A 14057-nucleotide genomic window follows, 5' to 3' on the forward strand; every position below is an offset into this window, starting at 1 on the left:
AACAGCCAAGCAGAGAGAGAACGGGACTGAGGCAAATATAGCTTTTCAGTCTGTCCAAAGAGAAGCAGACCTGTAGGATTCCATGGGATATTCTCATATTCTGTGTTGATCTGAATGAAGCTGAGAGCTGCTTCAGTCTTTAGCCAGTACAGACTGGAAGAATAGAAAAGTGATGGGAGTCTACTTCTCCTTTCTTACCTTTTATACAGTCTCAGTATATCTGATGATTAACCCCTCTACTTGCCTTCTCTGCTATCTTCTCCTGGCAACGTTCAAGGACAGACTGGATGGGGCTCTGAGCAACCTGGTCTAGTGGAAGGTGTCCCTGCCCACAGCAGCGGGGTTGGAACTAGATGATCTTTAAGTTTCCTTCCAACCCAAGCCATTCTATGATTCTGTGATTATCAGACAAGAGTAACAATATGCAGGGAAGAACACAAGAGCAGGTGGACGCAAGTTGACAACCCCTAAAATGTAACTGCAAACCCTACAAATCTGGTTTAACCTTTATAGGCAATCCATGTCATTAAAAATTAACTCTGAATGCTGGATCTTTCTTACATGCACATCGCTTGCAGCTAAAATCGCATTTCATTATACTCAGCTACTTGTACCAATATTTAATTAAAGATGAAAACTGATGTGATGTGTAAATATCCTTCAAAGGGCAACATGTCATTGGAATGTGATGTGATGAAATTGGATTATAACTAAGGGTACTTATTTTTCTTTCTTGAAAATTTGTTCTGCTTATCTTTTTGGAAAAGGACTTATGTCCCTTTGAACACAACAAAGCCCCTGTATTTCCCAATGATAACAATGACACTTGTACACGTACCACCAGAAGATACAGCAGCAAAAGACCAAAGGTCCTGGACTCTCATTCATGACCTCTGGCAGATGTAGGCAGGAAAGCCGAAGAGGTTACCAATCACAAGGGCTGGGGCAGGCAGTAAGTACAGTTTAGGTGCACACACATTATCAGCTAAGGCCTTCTATTTTTGTACACTACAGGCCTGTTACCACAGTCTGAAAGTGGCAGTGTTCCTATTATGAGAGTGGGCTGCGAACCACATGCAGACACCTGTGCAGCCATTGCTGTTATCTGGGTATGACCTTTCAGAGAGATGCACAGACGAAAGCTGAGGAAAACAATCTATACATCTCCCCTACAATGAATTTGAAGAGCTCTTGAACCATAACTCCTAGATGCACTTCCCAGGTCAGCCACAGATAACCAGTGAGATCCTGAACAAATAATCCTTCTGCTCTAGTTGCCATATCTGTAAAATTGGGTTTAACATGTATTTGCCTTGAAGGAAGATGAAAAGGTTAAAATTATTAACATTTGCAGAGCTCCTTGAGGAAAGTATTACAGAGGTAACTCACCACAGTATTACCTAGGAGTCCCCTTAAAACATAGTCTCCTTTGTGCAAACTTTTTGCAATACTAGATTCTTATAATTCACTACTCTTTCTAAAATCACTGTCTCTCATACACTACTGTGTGGACTTGTTCTTAAAGCAGAAGGAGACAGGTAAGTTAATCTAAGAGGATAATAAGAAATTTTCCTGGTGCAAAATCAGTGTTTCAAAGAGGAAAAAACCACATTGTCACTTTTTTCTAACTACAGTGAAGAAACTTACAGAAGTTTTTCCTGAACTCCTGGACAAACTGCGCAGAGTAGAACAGAAGGCACCAGCAAACAATATTTCTTCCAGCATACAGCGGATCAGAGAGTTAATCGCACAAACCAGGAGTGTAGCAAGCAAGGTAAAACTTTTGGATGGGACTTCTGGATACTAGTGTTAATAATCAAATGTATCTTACTATAACCTCCATTTCCTTGGGCTTTATTAGAAGTCCAAACCCGGACATTATCACCACCCCCAAACTAGAGAAACAAAGCACCGTGGAGGTCAGTAAAATCTTTACAGTTGCTATTTTTCAAGCAGTCAACATTATCATGGCAGTTGGGGTAGACTATTGTTACTGCACTAGGAACTTTAATAAAGTTATTGGCACAGTGTATAAGATGGCCTCAACAACAAAACCATTCAAAGCTAAAACTAATAGATCATTACTCAACTGGCAGTATTAGTTTTCAGGAATAGTAATTATGGCAATTTAATGTAAACTTTTCTGAGATAACAGTATTTCTTTTTAATTAATTTTCTGCAGGGTAAGAGAACCTTTGGCTTGCATATATTTAATAGAGAAAAAACATTTTCATTTCATAAATAATGAAGTTTTTTTCTGTAACAAGAATACCAATGTCAAAAATTAAAAGTGTATTTGAATTCATTCAGAGAAATAAAAAATTCAGGTCATTATTGTATGTTCAAAATGCTGGAATATGCAGTCCACATATATTACTTAAAAAGAAAAGGAAAAATCAGTATGTGTGCAGTGCTTGACTGGTCTTTAAACGTATTTTGCCATTCAGGCATATTGTGCTTCAATTTGAAAGCATTACTTCAGTCATGTTGAAGGCATTTTGAACTAAAATGAAAAGGTTTTACAATTTTATTAGCATCTCATAAATATCACTGTAGAATCAGTAATATAACAGGATTACTCATGAACAGAAAATTGGTCATGGTCCTTGCAAAGCAAAGAAATAAGTTATTAGTAGAAGTTTTATAGCTATGTAAGGATTTCGTTATGTGCCCTGATTCAACTAAGACTATATGTCTCCCACTGATATATGATTTACTACATGAATTAATTTCTTTCATGTTCTTTACAGTGTCTTCCAGAAAGGATTGTTATAAACATGCAATTTTACATGGCTAACAAATAGGTGCCAACTCTACTCTCACACTAAGCCAGTACTTGCCTAATTATTCTTGCATGTTTACCTTAAGTAATTACCCCAGGCAGCAATAATCTGTCTCACGCAGCACACTTGCAACTGCAGGTCCAAGTTTCCATGATGTTTGGAGGCCAATCATCTGTTGAAGTCAATCCAAAGATCAACGTGGAGGAACTGAAATCTTTCACTTCCATGAGCTTGTACATAAAGCTTCAGAAAGACAATCCACAACTGGCAGCATCTCCAGATAGATTCATTTTGTACCTTGGAAACAAAAATGTAAGAGAACAATTCAGTTGTTTTTTTTTTTACATATATTTTTAACAAAAAAAATGAAAATTGAAATAGGTTTGGATTTTGTTTGCCCCTGGTTTTTCCTTTCACTGTTTCTTCATGTTTCGAAATAAGAGGTGTCTACTATATGACTGTCATTGATTTTGTGACAAGCAAAGAGCAAGGGTTCCTGAGACTCCTGTCCTTGAGACTTCTCACGTCAAACAATGAAGGATTCTCTCTTAAAAGGAAATTAGACTGCCTATTGAGTGTACTGCTTTGATTGACACTGATGCAAGCCATACTTGCTATCTCCACTGCTAGTACCAGGGTGCTCTGAAGCAGTTAATGTCACCCACCTGGCTTTTGTGAGATACAATTTAATCAGTTTATGTTGCTGACAGTGTCAATTCCAAATCTCTGAGGTCAGAGGCCCACAAGATAAGCAGTTTTCTTTATCTGTGGCTTGTGCTGCTGTTGTATACTCTGTAGATCACTGCTTTGAAATAGCTGTTCTTTAAATTATGGTTCCTAAAAGAAAAAAATCACGCCTCACAAGCCAGGTATAATCCTGGCAATTTGTTACCTCGGAAGGGTAAAGAGACAGTCTTTTATTTTTAAGCTTTTCTACAAGGAATGACTACGGAATATAAATCGAGTGAAACCGCTTTTGACAGAATATTTAATTGCAGCATAATACCTAGGCTTTAGACTATTTCCTGCATGACACTGCACACCAAATACTGATGAATAGCTTCCCATTGAACATGACTAATTCATGGTCAGCAGACATCTCACTGACCTTGTATTTAAGGCAGTGAAAATTGATATAAAGTAAAACATCAAGAGATTTTTCTATACAGTTTTATCTGCTGAAAGCAACCAATTAGAGAATGAAGCTTTTGTTTATATTTAAATAGCTTTTAATAGTAATATTAAAAGGTGTCATTTAGTTTATCAAAGCCCTCCCTTTACTAATGTTCTGCATTAAATCTCTTTTGATGTTGTATCTCTGACATCCTTCTCCATTGTTTTTTAGGCAAAACATTACATTGGTCTTGCAATTAAAAATGACAACCTTGTGTACATTTATAATCTGGGGGGCCAAGACGTGGAGATACCTCTGGATGCCAAGCCAGTCAGCACCTGGCCTTCTTACTTCAGCATCATCAAAATTGAGAGGTAAAATGATTATGTGCATTTTCCCCAAATCAAACAGTAGGAAAATAAAATCAAGCAGAAAAGGCTGTGTCAGAACTGCCCAACAGGAATCTTCAGTGCCTGGTTCTACTCCTTCTGAAATAGATGGAAATTCCCTCTGCTTTTGGAGAACCAGGATCCAAGGGGCCACATGGAGGAAGAGAAAGTGTCTGCAGTTTCTCCCTTTCTCTTCCCCCAGATTACTAGTCTTCTAGTAAGGAAATAAAAACCCTTCCTGGCTGAAGGCTTTCTTGTTCTTTTTTAAGTCCAGCCAACATGAAACTCTCTTCTCTTACAATTCCTTTCTACAGGATTGGAAGACATGGCAAAATGTTTTTAACTGTGCCCAGTCTTAGCAGCACAGATGAAGAAAAATTCATCAAAAAGGGAGAGGTTCTTGGTCCTGGCTCTCTCCTTAATTTGGAACCTGAAAATGCTGTTTTCTATGTCGGTGGAGTGCCTCCAGGCTTCAAGGTTGGTCAGATTCTGTATTCAAAACTAAATAGTGCAAACTTATCTTGCTGGACTTCCCTTTAGACATAGAAATGGTAAATAAAGAAAATTTCCTTATTTAGTCATTTATTATCATAGGACTTCATCTTTTAGCCATGGCAAAAACAGTTTTCTCTTGCATATTATGTCATACAGTAAGATGATCATATTGATGATAGCCGGTGTTCAAGTTTTCAGAAATTTAACCAAAGAAAGGCTTGCTAATTGTTTACTAACATGCATAAATGAGGTCTATTAGTCCAGCTTAACAAATCTTGCAGGCTAACAGTTTTTTTCAATGTTAATGAGTTCTTGGTACTTAGACTTTCTCTTTTACAACTGTCACAAACATGAAAAGTAATATATTGTTAATATCAGGACAACGTGGGAAACTAGCAATATAGTAATTTGTTTGAATTTAAATTATCGTTGGTTTAAATCCAGCCTTATAACAGCATGAAAAGTTCCCTGTGCAAAATATGTCTGAAGACTTGTGTCAGACACTTGAGTCTACTGCGTAATAGTCGGCATGAATTAGCACCTCACTTACCTGCTTCCATGAGCATACCAGTTCCTCTTTTTGTGTTTAAAAATTGCTATGAACTATCTTAGCTACGAAAATTGCATGGCTGAATAAAATCATAACTAGAAAGGCTTTAGAGAATGCTAAATTCTTTAGGCTAGCTGTAGCAGGTGCTACAAAGATCCAAATACTGATCCACAAGCAGCTCTTCTAACAGTATAAAAACAAAGAAAGATTAATTCAATACACTTACGTATTCCTGAGCTTTGCACTGTTATGACTACCAGATAGATGCCATGATCCAAATTCTAGATTACTGAGCCTTGGGTGCAAATTGCCTGGGAATAGAACACATACACACACAAAAAAGTCATCCAGTAAATGAACCCTCCAGGTGTGTTCCAGAGCAGGGCAGAGGAAAAACAAAAGAGAAAAGTGAAAGAAAATGGGAACAAAATTATTCATGGTATTATTTAATAAGCATATGGGCCTCTTTCCCCTTAGAAAACGGCAACTCACATTTTCATTTATTAGCATACGGTCTTATTTGCTAAAAGCTTTTGCCTTTGCTTCCCAGTTACATACTTTGCAAATACGAAATGTACCACCTACTTCTAACCATTGGAAGTTTCAGCCTTAACATAATTAAACAGAATAGTAGACGAAACAGGGGGGGGGGAAACCATGATCATTTACCAAATGTATCTGTGCCACAGATAAGAATCTGATTTTCTTTTACAGCTACATATATTCTGCATTGCTGTATTACCATTGCTATTATATCATAAGCAAAATGGAAATAATGAGAAGATGAACTTACAGTGATCAAACTCTGAAGTACAAGAGCTGTTATTAATATCACACCTGTTCCACAGGGCAGAATATTTTAATATAAAAAGAATGATTCACTAGCTCTGTCAGCTTTATTCTTTGGAATTTTCCCCTCACCAGTGTGGCTATTTAAATTCCATTTGCAGTGACCTTTATTAAAAGAAAAAGTTTCTACATCCTACTTACTCTTCAAAATAATACCTACTGAGGATTACCCACTGGTACAGACTTTGAATCCCAGTCTCCTGGGTTTAAAGAGCTCTCTCATTTCTCTCCCTTTTCATCATGGTAAGAAGTTATTTTTCTGGGGTGAACAATGTCTATACATTAGATATGAATTATCTACTGAGAGATTCAAATACATTGAGTAAGATCGGTTATTAGTCAAATCTTAACCCTTTCCCCCTTTTCCGATTGTGCTCCACTCAAAACTACAAAGGAAGCTTTTGTTTGCATTTGCCTTTCCTGGCCTAATTTTCTCACTGTGAGACCATTTATGTGCTCCCTTTTAACTTACAGCCCATAGACCATATCATGATAAGGTCTGTGAAAACTATTCACAGTAGTATCACCCCATTTTTTTCAAAATACAAATTGCATAGGGATAAAACTGATCCCAGGCACAAATGATCTCCCAATACCTAACTAGAGAGTGACCTTTCCCCTTTTACTCTTCCTTGTCCTCTGCACAGCTCCCTTCTAGCCTGAACCTACCTGGCTTCATTGGCTGTCTGGAACTGGCTACCCTAAACAATGATGTGATCAGCCTGTACAACTTCAAGCACGTCTATAACATCGACACCACCACATCGCCACCATGTGCCAGGTAGGGGACACTCCAGTCCTCGCTCTGCTACTCTGGTTTGTTTCAAGTACCAGTCCTGATTTTATTTTACAAACGTGAAGGTGACACTGAGTTGTTCAGAAGGAACTTGGTCACTTTAAGCTCCTGATTGCATCAAGTTTAATTTTTATATGTATATATGTATGTATGTGTATGTATACATGTTGGACTCTATGATCCTCATGGGTCCCTTTTAACTTGAGATACTTTATAATTTTCTGTAGTCTCCACTAACTATCTCACAATCTTGATCATGCCTTCCAAAAGGGAACTGTCATGTTAGCTGAAGCATGTCCCATGTCGCTCCTAACCCGACTGCTTGTCTAGGACAGGGAGGATCCTTACTCAAATTATGTTGCTGCAAGTGATACAGCCACAGCCAGTCAGCTCTCCTGGGTCTGGTAACCTCGAGTGCAGTCCCACCCCCAGGTAGCAAAGCCTGTACTGAAGTTATCTTTCTGCCATACACTCTTAAATCCACAACAGAAATTCCTTAGATAAGCCTTTCACAAACTGGGAAATGCAGCTCCTAAAGTAGAAGTGAACGTCAACTGTAGCAGTCATTTAGCACAGACAAGGCAGGCATTTTCTTACACAACAGGCAGCAACAGTAGAACCTCTCTAGAGGAAGGAGAGAAATTTGCCTCATGCAGTGGGAAAAAATGCAGGAAGTGCTAGGATAGCACAAATGGTGGCTTTCCACACCATTCCCACAGGGAGCGCAAGCTGCTGCTCTCCACGACAGTGCATGCAAGCTGCTACTCCTGGGCTCCCCAGGAGAGTCCATGATCAGCTAAAGGCCTCAGAGAATTCAAATGGATTTCTGCACAAACTGGGCAAGCTCTTAATAGAAATATATGTATATCCTTATAATGAGGAGGTGCTGTGGGCCTGTCACTTTACAAGGATGAGCAAAGAATTTTCCTGTCCTCTACATACAGCACAGGATTAAAGCATGATGAAGGAGTTAGATACACCTCCGAAGCTACACACTATTTTTCAGAAAAGAATTCATAGAAAAAAATTTGAAAGAAAGTCATCAGTCTCACCATTGCCAGGAAGAAGCAGAAGTTCAGAACAATTATTTCAATAAAGTATGTAAAGGTCTTTAAGTTTCCCCAAATTAAAATGGGTGCATACCAACTGATCCTTCCCATCTCGTTCTTTTATAGAGATAAGTTGGCTTTCACTCAGAGCCGGGCTGTGAGCTATTTCTTTGATGGCTCTGGCTATGCCTTGGCAAGAAACATTGAGAGAAGGGGAAGATTCAGCCAGGTAACTCGATTTGACATAGAAGTTCGAACACCTACGGACAACGGATTGATCCTGCTGATGATTAATGGGGTGAGTACCAAATCCTGCTGGTACCCTTTATCCATGAGCATCATAAGTTCCCCAATCCAAATTGCTTATGTCCTTACACTTAACTTCTGAAAAGAGGAAATATTTTGTATTCGTCTGGTGCATGTATATGTTAGGAGGGAACTGGAACTTGCTCTGAAAAGGTCTCAGAAAGATGAGGCCCTGAGTTGAACTCTGCTTTCATCCAGAGATAGTCAGGACTTCAAACTGGTCATATCCTTGTGATGATACTTCGAGAGAGACTCCAGTTAAGCCCAGTAGTTGTACCTTTACTTAACTGTGCATGCACAATCAAAGCGATATGAAATTTCTATGAAGTAACTCCCAAAAAGCAGACACTTTGTGGTAGCTGCCACTTTATAACTGTGCCTCAGGGTGTACTAGAGTTAAATATTTAAGTTACTGAAAATAGAAAGCACTCCAAATAAAAATGCTTGATCCAAATGTCAGCAGCTTTTCTGAACTTTGAGGGTGATGCAATCTCTGTAAGAGTTTGAAGAAAGTAGACTCCACATGAAAATATCCTCTGAAGACATTGGATTTTTTTGTCTTTGGACATCTCCACATCAAGCTCCCAAGTCCTGTGTGGATTACAACCTGGGAAAGCCACAGAAAACATTTTTCTTTCACAGATGCAGTCTCCAGACAGACACTTGTCTAGACACCTACATGTAACACTGCATTAAGCATTTAGAAGGGAAAAAAATCCACTCTCATTAGAAGAACCCTCTAATGTTTGTCTTTAGAGTAACTTCCAGAGGAGAGTTGTGGGAAGCAATTTACTCTGCTGCAATTTACTCATGCTACCACTAACCTTCATTCTTAGGAGGCTTTGACTAAGCAGCTGCTGTTAAAATTTTAACAGCCTCTATTGCAGGCCAGCTATTTTTCTTCCAAGCAAAAGCACCTAGAGGTTTTTGGAGACATATGCACTTTGTGTTTGACAGTGGAAGCTGCAGTCAAGTTGGATGCCAGCTGTGGGAGACCATGTCCTCTCACAAGCACTTTTAGAAAGTCTGTGTAAGCCAGTCCATTATTCAGTTCTGCAAAGACAGCTCATAAATATTCTGAATGTAATCCCTGTTTCATTTTCAAGTTTAAGCTGTTCAGAAAAAAGCCACGCTGCAGTTTCATTTAAAAGTACTAGATTAAAACCTACTCTTACTTCTTTAAATAATGACTTCTGAAAGTGGACTCATCTATGTCAAATACAGCAGTTCTTGGCCTCCAGTAGAGTTTTGAGAATTATTGTTCCCATGTTTCCATTAGGCATGGAAACAACAGTATGAACACTAGGAGAGAAGACAGGCATTATCATTAAAAACATTACACAGATGCACTTATGCTGTAAACTGCCCTTTCTGTTTCTTTATGTTCAGTTTTGGAACAAGGCTAATTCCACGGTACAGATCTTCATTTCAAGCACTCCTTAAAGACTTTCTAAAGTATAGTTCCTGCTTATAAAATCTAGGTCATCCAGCCACAGAATAGAAGCTAAAGCAGGAACTGACGGGAATTCCAAAAACCAAATACATAGTAAATAGACTCTAGCTATTGCTCAACCTTCAGTAAATATATCAGTGTTGATTAGGTCTTTGAAAAGACAAAAAAAACCTGAGTCATTACAGACATTGTGACAGAAGCTGCTAATGCAGACACAGCCATTCTAGCACAACATTGCTTTTACCAGTATAACATCTTTCATTTAGGGCATGTGGTATTTCTTCAACAGTAAATAGTTGTGTTTGCATTAGGAATACTTTGCTGGTAAAGAATACTGCCGTTACTGTGCTACTAAATATTATTTCTATAGGGAAACAGTTCACCAAGTCTCCAAATAGTGTCATTTATAAAACAATTACGTGTGCATGTACATATATACACATATATTATAAATATAAAAATATAACTGTGTTATAGTTTTGTGAATAAAAATATATTTTCCCATCATGCTTTTCACAATGTCACTCTTATAACACTGTTTATTAATTATTTTTTTTTTGTTGCTGCCACATACTGCTTTTCTGACTGCTGTCTTGTTTTATACAGAGCATGTTCTTCAGCCTAGAGATGCACAATGGTTTCTTGTACCTTCTCTATGACTTTGGCTTCAGCAATGGTCCTGTGCTTCTCGAGGATTCCATGAAGAAGGCTCAGATTAATGATGCTAAATTTCATGAGGTAGATATGTGGTTACTATCATAACCATTTGACCAGCTATCCCAGAAACTTCAAAGCAGCAATAATTGCTCCAACACCCATGATGAGGGTCCAGGTGGTGATATAGTAGAACAGGTAGAAGAGTAGTGTGCATGCAAGTCCCACCACTACTGAGCAGTGGAAAGGGAAGACTCTCCCTTTCTCCTCATAAATCGATGCTTTTAGACAGATTCTGTGTATTATTGGCCAAGGACAGGACAGTTCACATGGGAGAAAACGTGTTATTAAGTCAAAATTAAATTATATCAAAGACAGCTCTATATTTCAAATATACAACTCTCCTCAACTAAAATCATGTCATTATGTTAACTTGACCACCTGTGCTGGTTTAAAGGTAAACCGGCAGGGGAAATGAACCCAACTCAAAAGAGTGATTATAAGTCAGAATACCAATTTAATAAAATAATACAATAAATACGATTATACAGACAAACAATTGGTTTAACTCACAAAACCCAAATGTATAACCCAGCACCCTGGGGCATGAACAGAGTGGTGTTCGTTGGGCCCCCTGAGTCCAAAGTAAAAGGAGAGGGAAAAAAACCTGTTGGTGAGAGTGCTGTTGCAGTCTGGTCAATAGTGGTGATTGCAGTCCGGTCAAGAGTGGTGGTTGCAGTCTGGTTGAGAGTGGTGGTTCAGTCCTTCTCTGTTTCCCACGAGTGTTTAAAAAAGTCCCAAGACTCCAAGATTATATATATCCTCAGGTTCAGGCAGGAATACCCAGTACCTCCCTCAGGGCGGAGAGTTCCACAAAGGGTGTGAGGACAGGAGCATCCTCCTGTCTCGCAGGCCTCTTAACACCCAGTTTATAGCCTGAGGAATCAGGCTCTATGGGCAGATGGTGTAAATGGTCTATTGATAACAGTTTCTGGGAAACAGCATGGAAGGCTATAGAATACACAGTTTTGGGTTACACCCATACAGTGATGAACTGGTCCCAGCTGTTCTAACTAGGACACCACCTTAGTTGCTATGCATTGTAGTATAAAAAATATAGCATTTCCCATTTCATTTGAAAAGATAGTTGATTTCGTAGCATCCTTTTATATATGCACAGTATTTTATGGACTTTGGCAGATGTAAAATATTTACTCGTATTTGGTTTCCAGGAATTTGGTTTAAGCCAGTGTAACTGTGACTGTGCAAATCTCCCTTAGTGACTTGCTTCTCCTGCCATTTCTTTGATGTAAACTCACCTTGATTCCTGACCCCCAACTATAATTCTATTTATATTAAAGTACAGCACAATTATGCCTTTTATGCTTTCACAACAAAATAAGTTTTTTAAGAAGTATGCCCTAACTTCTTGGATAAATCAAGAAAGCATTCTGCGGTTAATGGAGCTTATCTGTTTGCCGCAGTTCAGAATTTGACAGGAGTACTTTCATGTGGATTTATCCATAAGTGAAATATCCTGAGGATTCAGTCATCAGAGAAATTGTGATCAATCAAAATAAGCTTCCTAGTAGTAATCTTTGCCAACATCTCCCAATTTACAAACAATTTCTTTGATAAATCGGAGGAGTTTTTCAAACAAAAAGATACAAAGATCCAATCCATTTTGCAAGATCACCATGATGACTTACAAAAGATGACATTTTTAAACACACGCTTTTCTTTTCAGATTTCTATTATCTATCACAATTCTAAGAAGATGATCTTGGTAGTAGACAGGAGACATATAAAAAGTGTGGACAATGAAAGAACAGCAATGCCATTCACAGATATCTACATTGGAGGAGCACCTGCTGAGATCTTGCACTCCAGGTCGGTTTACGACTGAGATTCAATCATTATATTCAAGTGATCACCATATTTAAGTTTTGTTGTATGACCTTTGCTGAAGGGCTAACAATAAAACATTTTCTTTGGCATCAACACCTTATGTAAAACAACCCCTCAGACATTCTTCTGTCTCAGAGCCCTGAAGTACCAAGGATAAGACTTGATCCATTACAGTCAGTTAAATTCTACTGAAACTGGCCTAGTTTTAGTAAGGGTAACAGAAACAGTCGGCTTCTTAAAATAAAAAGGCATTTTCAAAGAACACATGATTATATAAAATTGCTATTCCTCCTTACTCTGCAAAAAGTGATCTTTGTAAAATAGCAATGCACTAGCTGCAGGATCAAGACCCTCTAACAACTGCATTTTCAAATCTAAAGATGATCTTTTTCCTCCTAAGCATTTCAGTTCTTATCCATCTCAGGTTCTCTCTAGATCCAAGTCAGCTGGCTCTGTGTAGGCGTGGGAAGAAAAGTCTCATTTTCCCATTGCACCATTTGACAGAAGCCAAGTTTAGTCTGTGTAGAGTTTATAACCCTAATTTCCTGCAGTAGGAATCTGCCAGACCCCAGGGTCATGTTCTGAGAGCAGACTGGCTGTTTGGAGAAGAGTATGATTTTTTGATAGGCAATATTCATTCCTAGGATCAGACAGCAACGCCTGCATTTTCAGAAGGACTCCAACTGCTGTTTCAAGTGTCACAACTACTAACAGGAATACCATTTCTCTTTAAAATATCCTCCATGTAAAAAAAAAAAAATATATATATATATAATACCTTATCTTGAAGCTTTGAAGATAGGGACAAATATAAGGTAAGGAAAAATGATGCCTTTCAATCCCATGGAATTATTTGAACATGTGAACAAAGTGGTTGGCAAGGGAGAAACAGAGTATATAATTTATCTGTCCTTTCAAATAGTTCTTTACAATGGTCTGTCATAAAGGGCTATTAAGAAAACTAGTGGAGTGGAGAGGGGAAAAGCTGCAGTGGATTAGCAAGCACTTGGGAAAGAAAAAGTAGGACATGGTACTAACTCTTCAATTTTCGAAATATAAAAAGTCTACAGCACATGCTCAAAGGATCTCTCTTAGAGTTGGTATTAAATACATTAATGATCTAGGAACAAAGTACAAAAGGATGGTGAAAATTACTTTGGTTAATCAAGCCTAAAGAACACTGAAAAAACCCAGAAGGACCTCGAAATCTATGCAATTGAGCAGTTCAATGGCAGATAAGACTTGTTCACAAATGTAGGATAGAAGATGAATCACATGAATTATGCCTGCAGTTTTCTGAGCAGACTGTAGTTATTCTTGTACACACCTGGAAGGTACTCTCAAAGCAGAAAAAATAACATCTCAATTAAAAAGTTATATCAGAAAAAAAAAAAGTAGACATTGTAAAAATATGATCAATTATAATGCTGAAAAATATATACAGAAATTATTTAAGCAGAGCTTCATCTTTGTCTCTGATATTATACTCAGTTTTCATTCTCATGGCAAAGGTAGACAGCAAAAAGTATGGTCCAAATGTGGTGATATCATTCCATTTTCATCAGGAGCATAAGTTAATATTCTACTGATGAGGTACTACTATCTCTCTACTACTGCTATCCACTACTGATATTTATGCTTTCTTTTTCCAGACAGACTTACATTTTACTGACTTTGCTGAGCAACAGCAGGGTGGGAAGCTAGCTTTAGC

The 14057-nt window shown here is 38.1% G+C and overlaps 1 protein-coding gene across 1 annotated transcript in view; it reads left to right on the forward strand.

The window, feature by feature from the left end:
* LAMA4 (laminin subunit alpha 4) overlaps window positions 1-12328 on the forward strand; it is a gene marked incomplete at its 3' end in the record, with an annotated part of 82834 nt that extends 70506 nt beyond the window's left edge. The window contains exons 18-25 of the mRNA XM_027731271.2: window positions 1635-1774; window positions 2922-3095; window positions 4129-4271; window positions 4601-4763; window positions 6828-6961; window positions 8152-8323; window positions 10391-10522; window positions 12186-12328. Coding sequence (XP_027587072.1) covers window positions 1635-1774; window positions 2922-3095; window positions 4129-4271; window positions 4601-4763; window positions 6828-6961; window positions 8152-8323; window positions 10391-10522; window positions 12186-12328 — 1201 coding nt within the window. The remainder of the gene's footprint in view (window positions 1-1634; window positions 1775-2921; window positions 3096-4128; window positions 4272-4600; window positions 4764-6827; window positions 6962-8151; window positions 8324-10390; window positions 10523-12185) is intronic.
* Between the last annotated feature and the right edge of the window lie 1729 nt (window positions 12329-14057).

This window comes from Pipra filicauda, unplaced genomic scaffold (assembly GCF_003945595.2).
Source record: "Pipra filicauda isolate LSUMZ 115617 unplaced genomic scaffold, ASM394559v2 scaffold106_size2291244_pilon, whole genome shotgun sequence".
NCBI lineage: Eukaryota > Metazoa > Chordata > Aves > Passeriformes > Pipridae > Pipra > Pipra filicauda.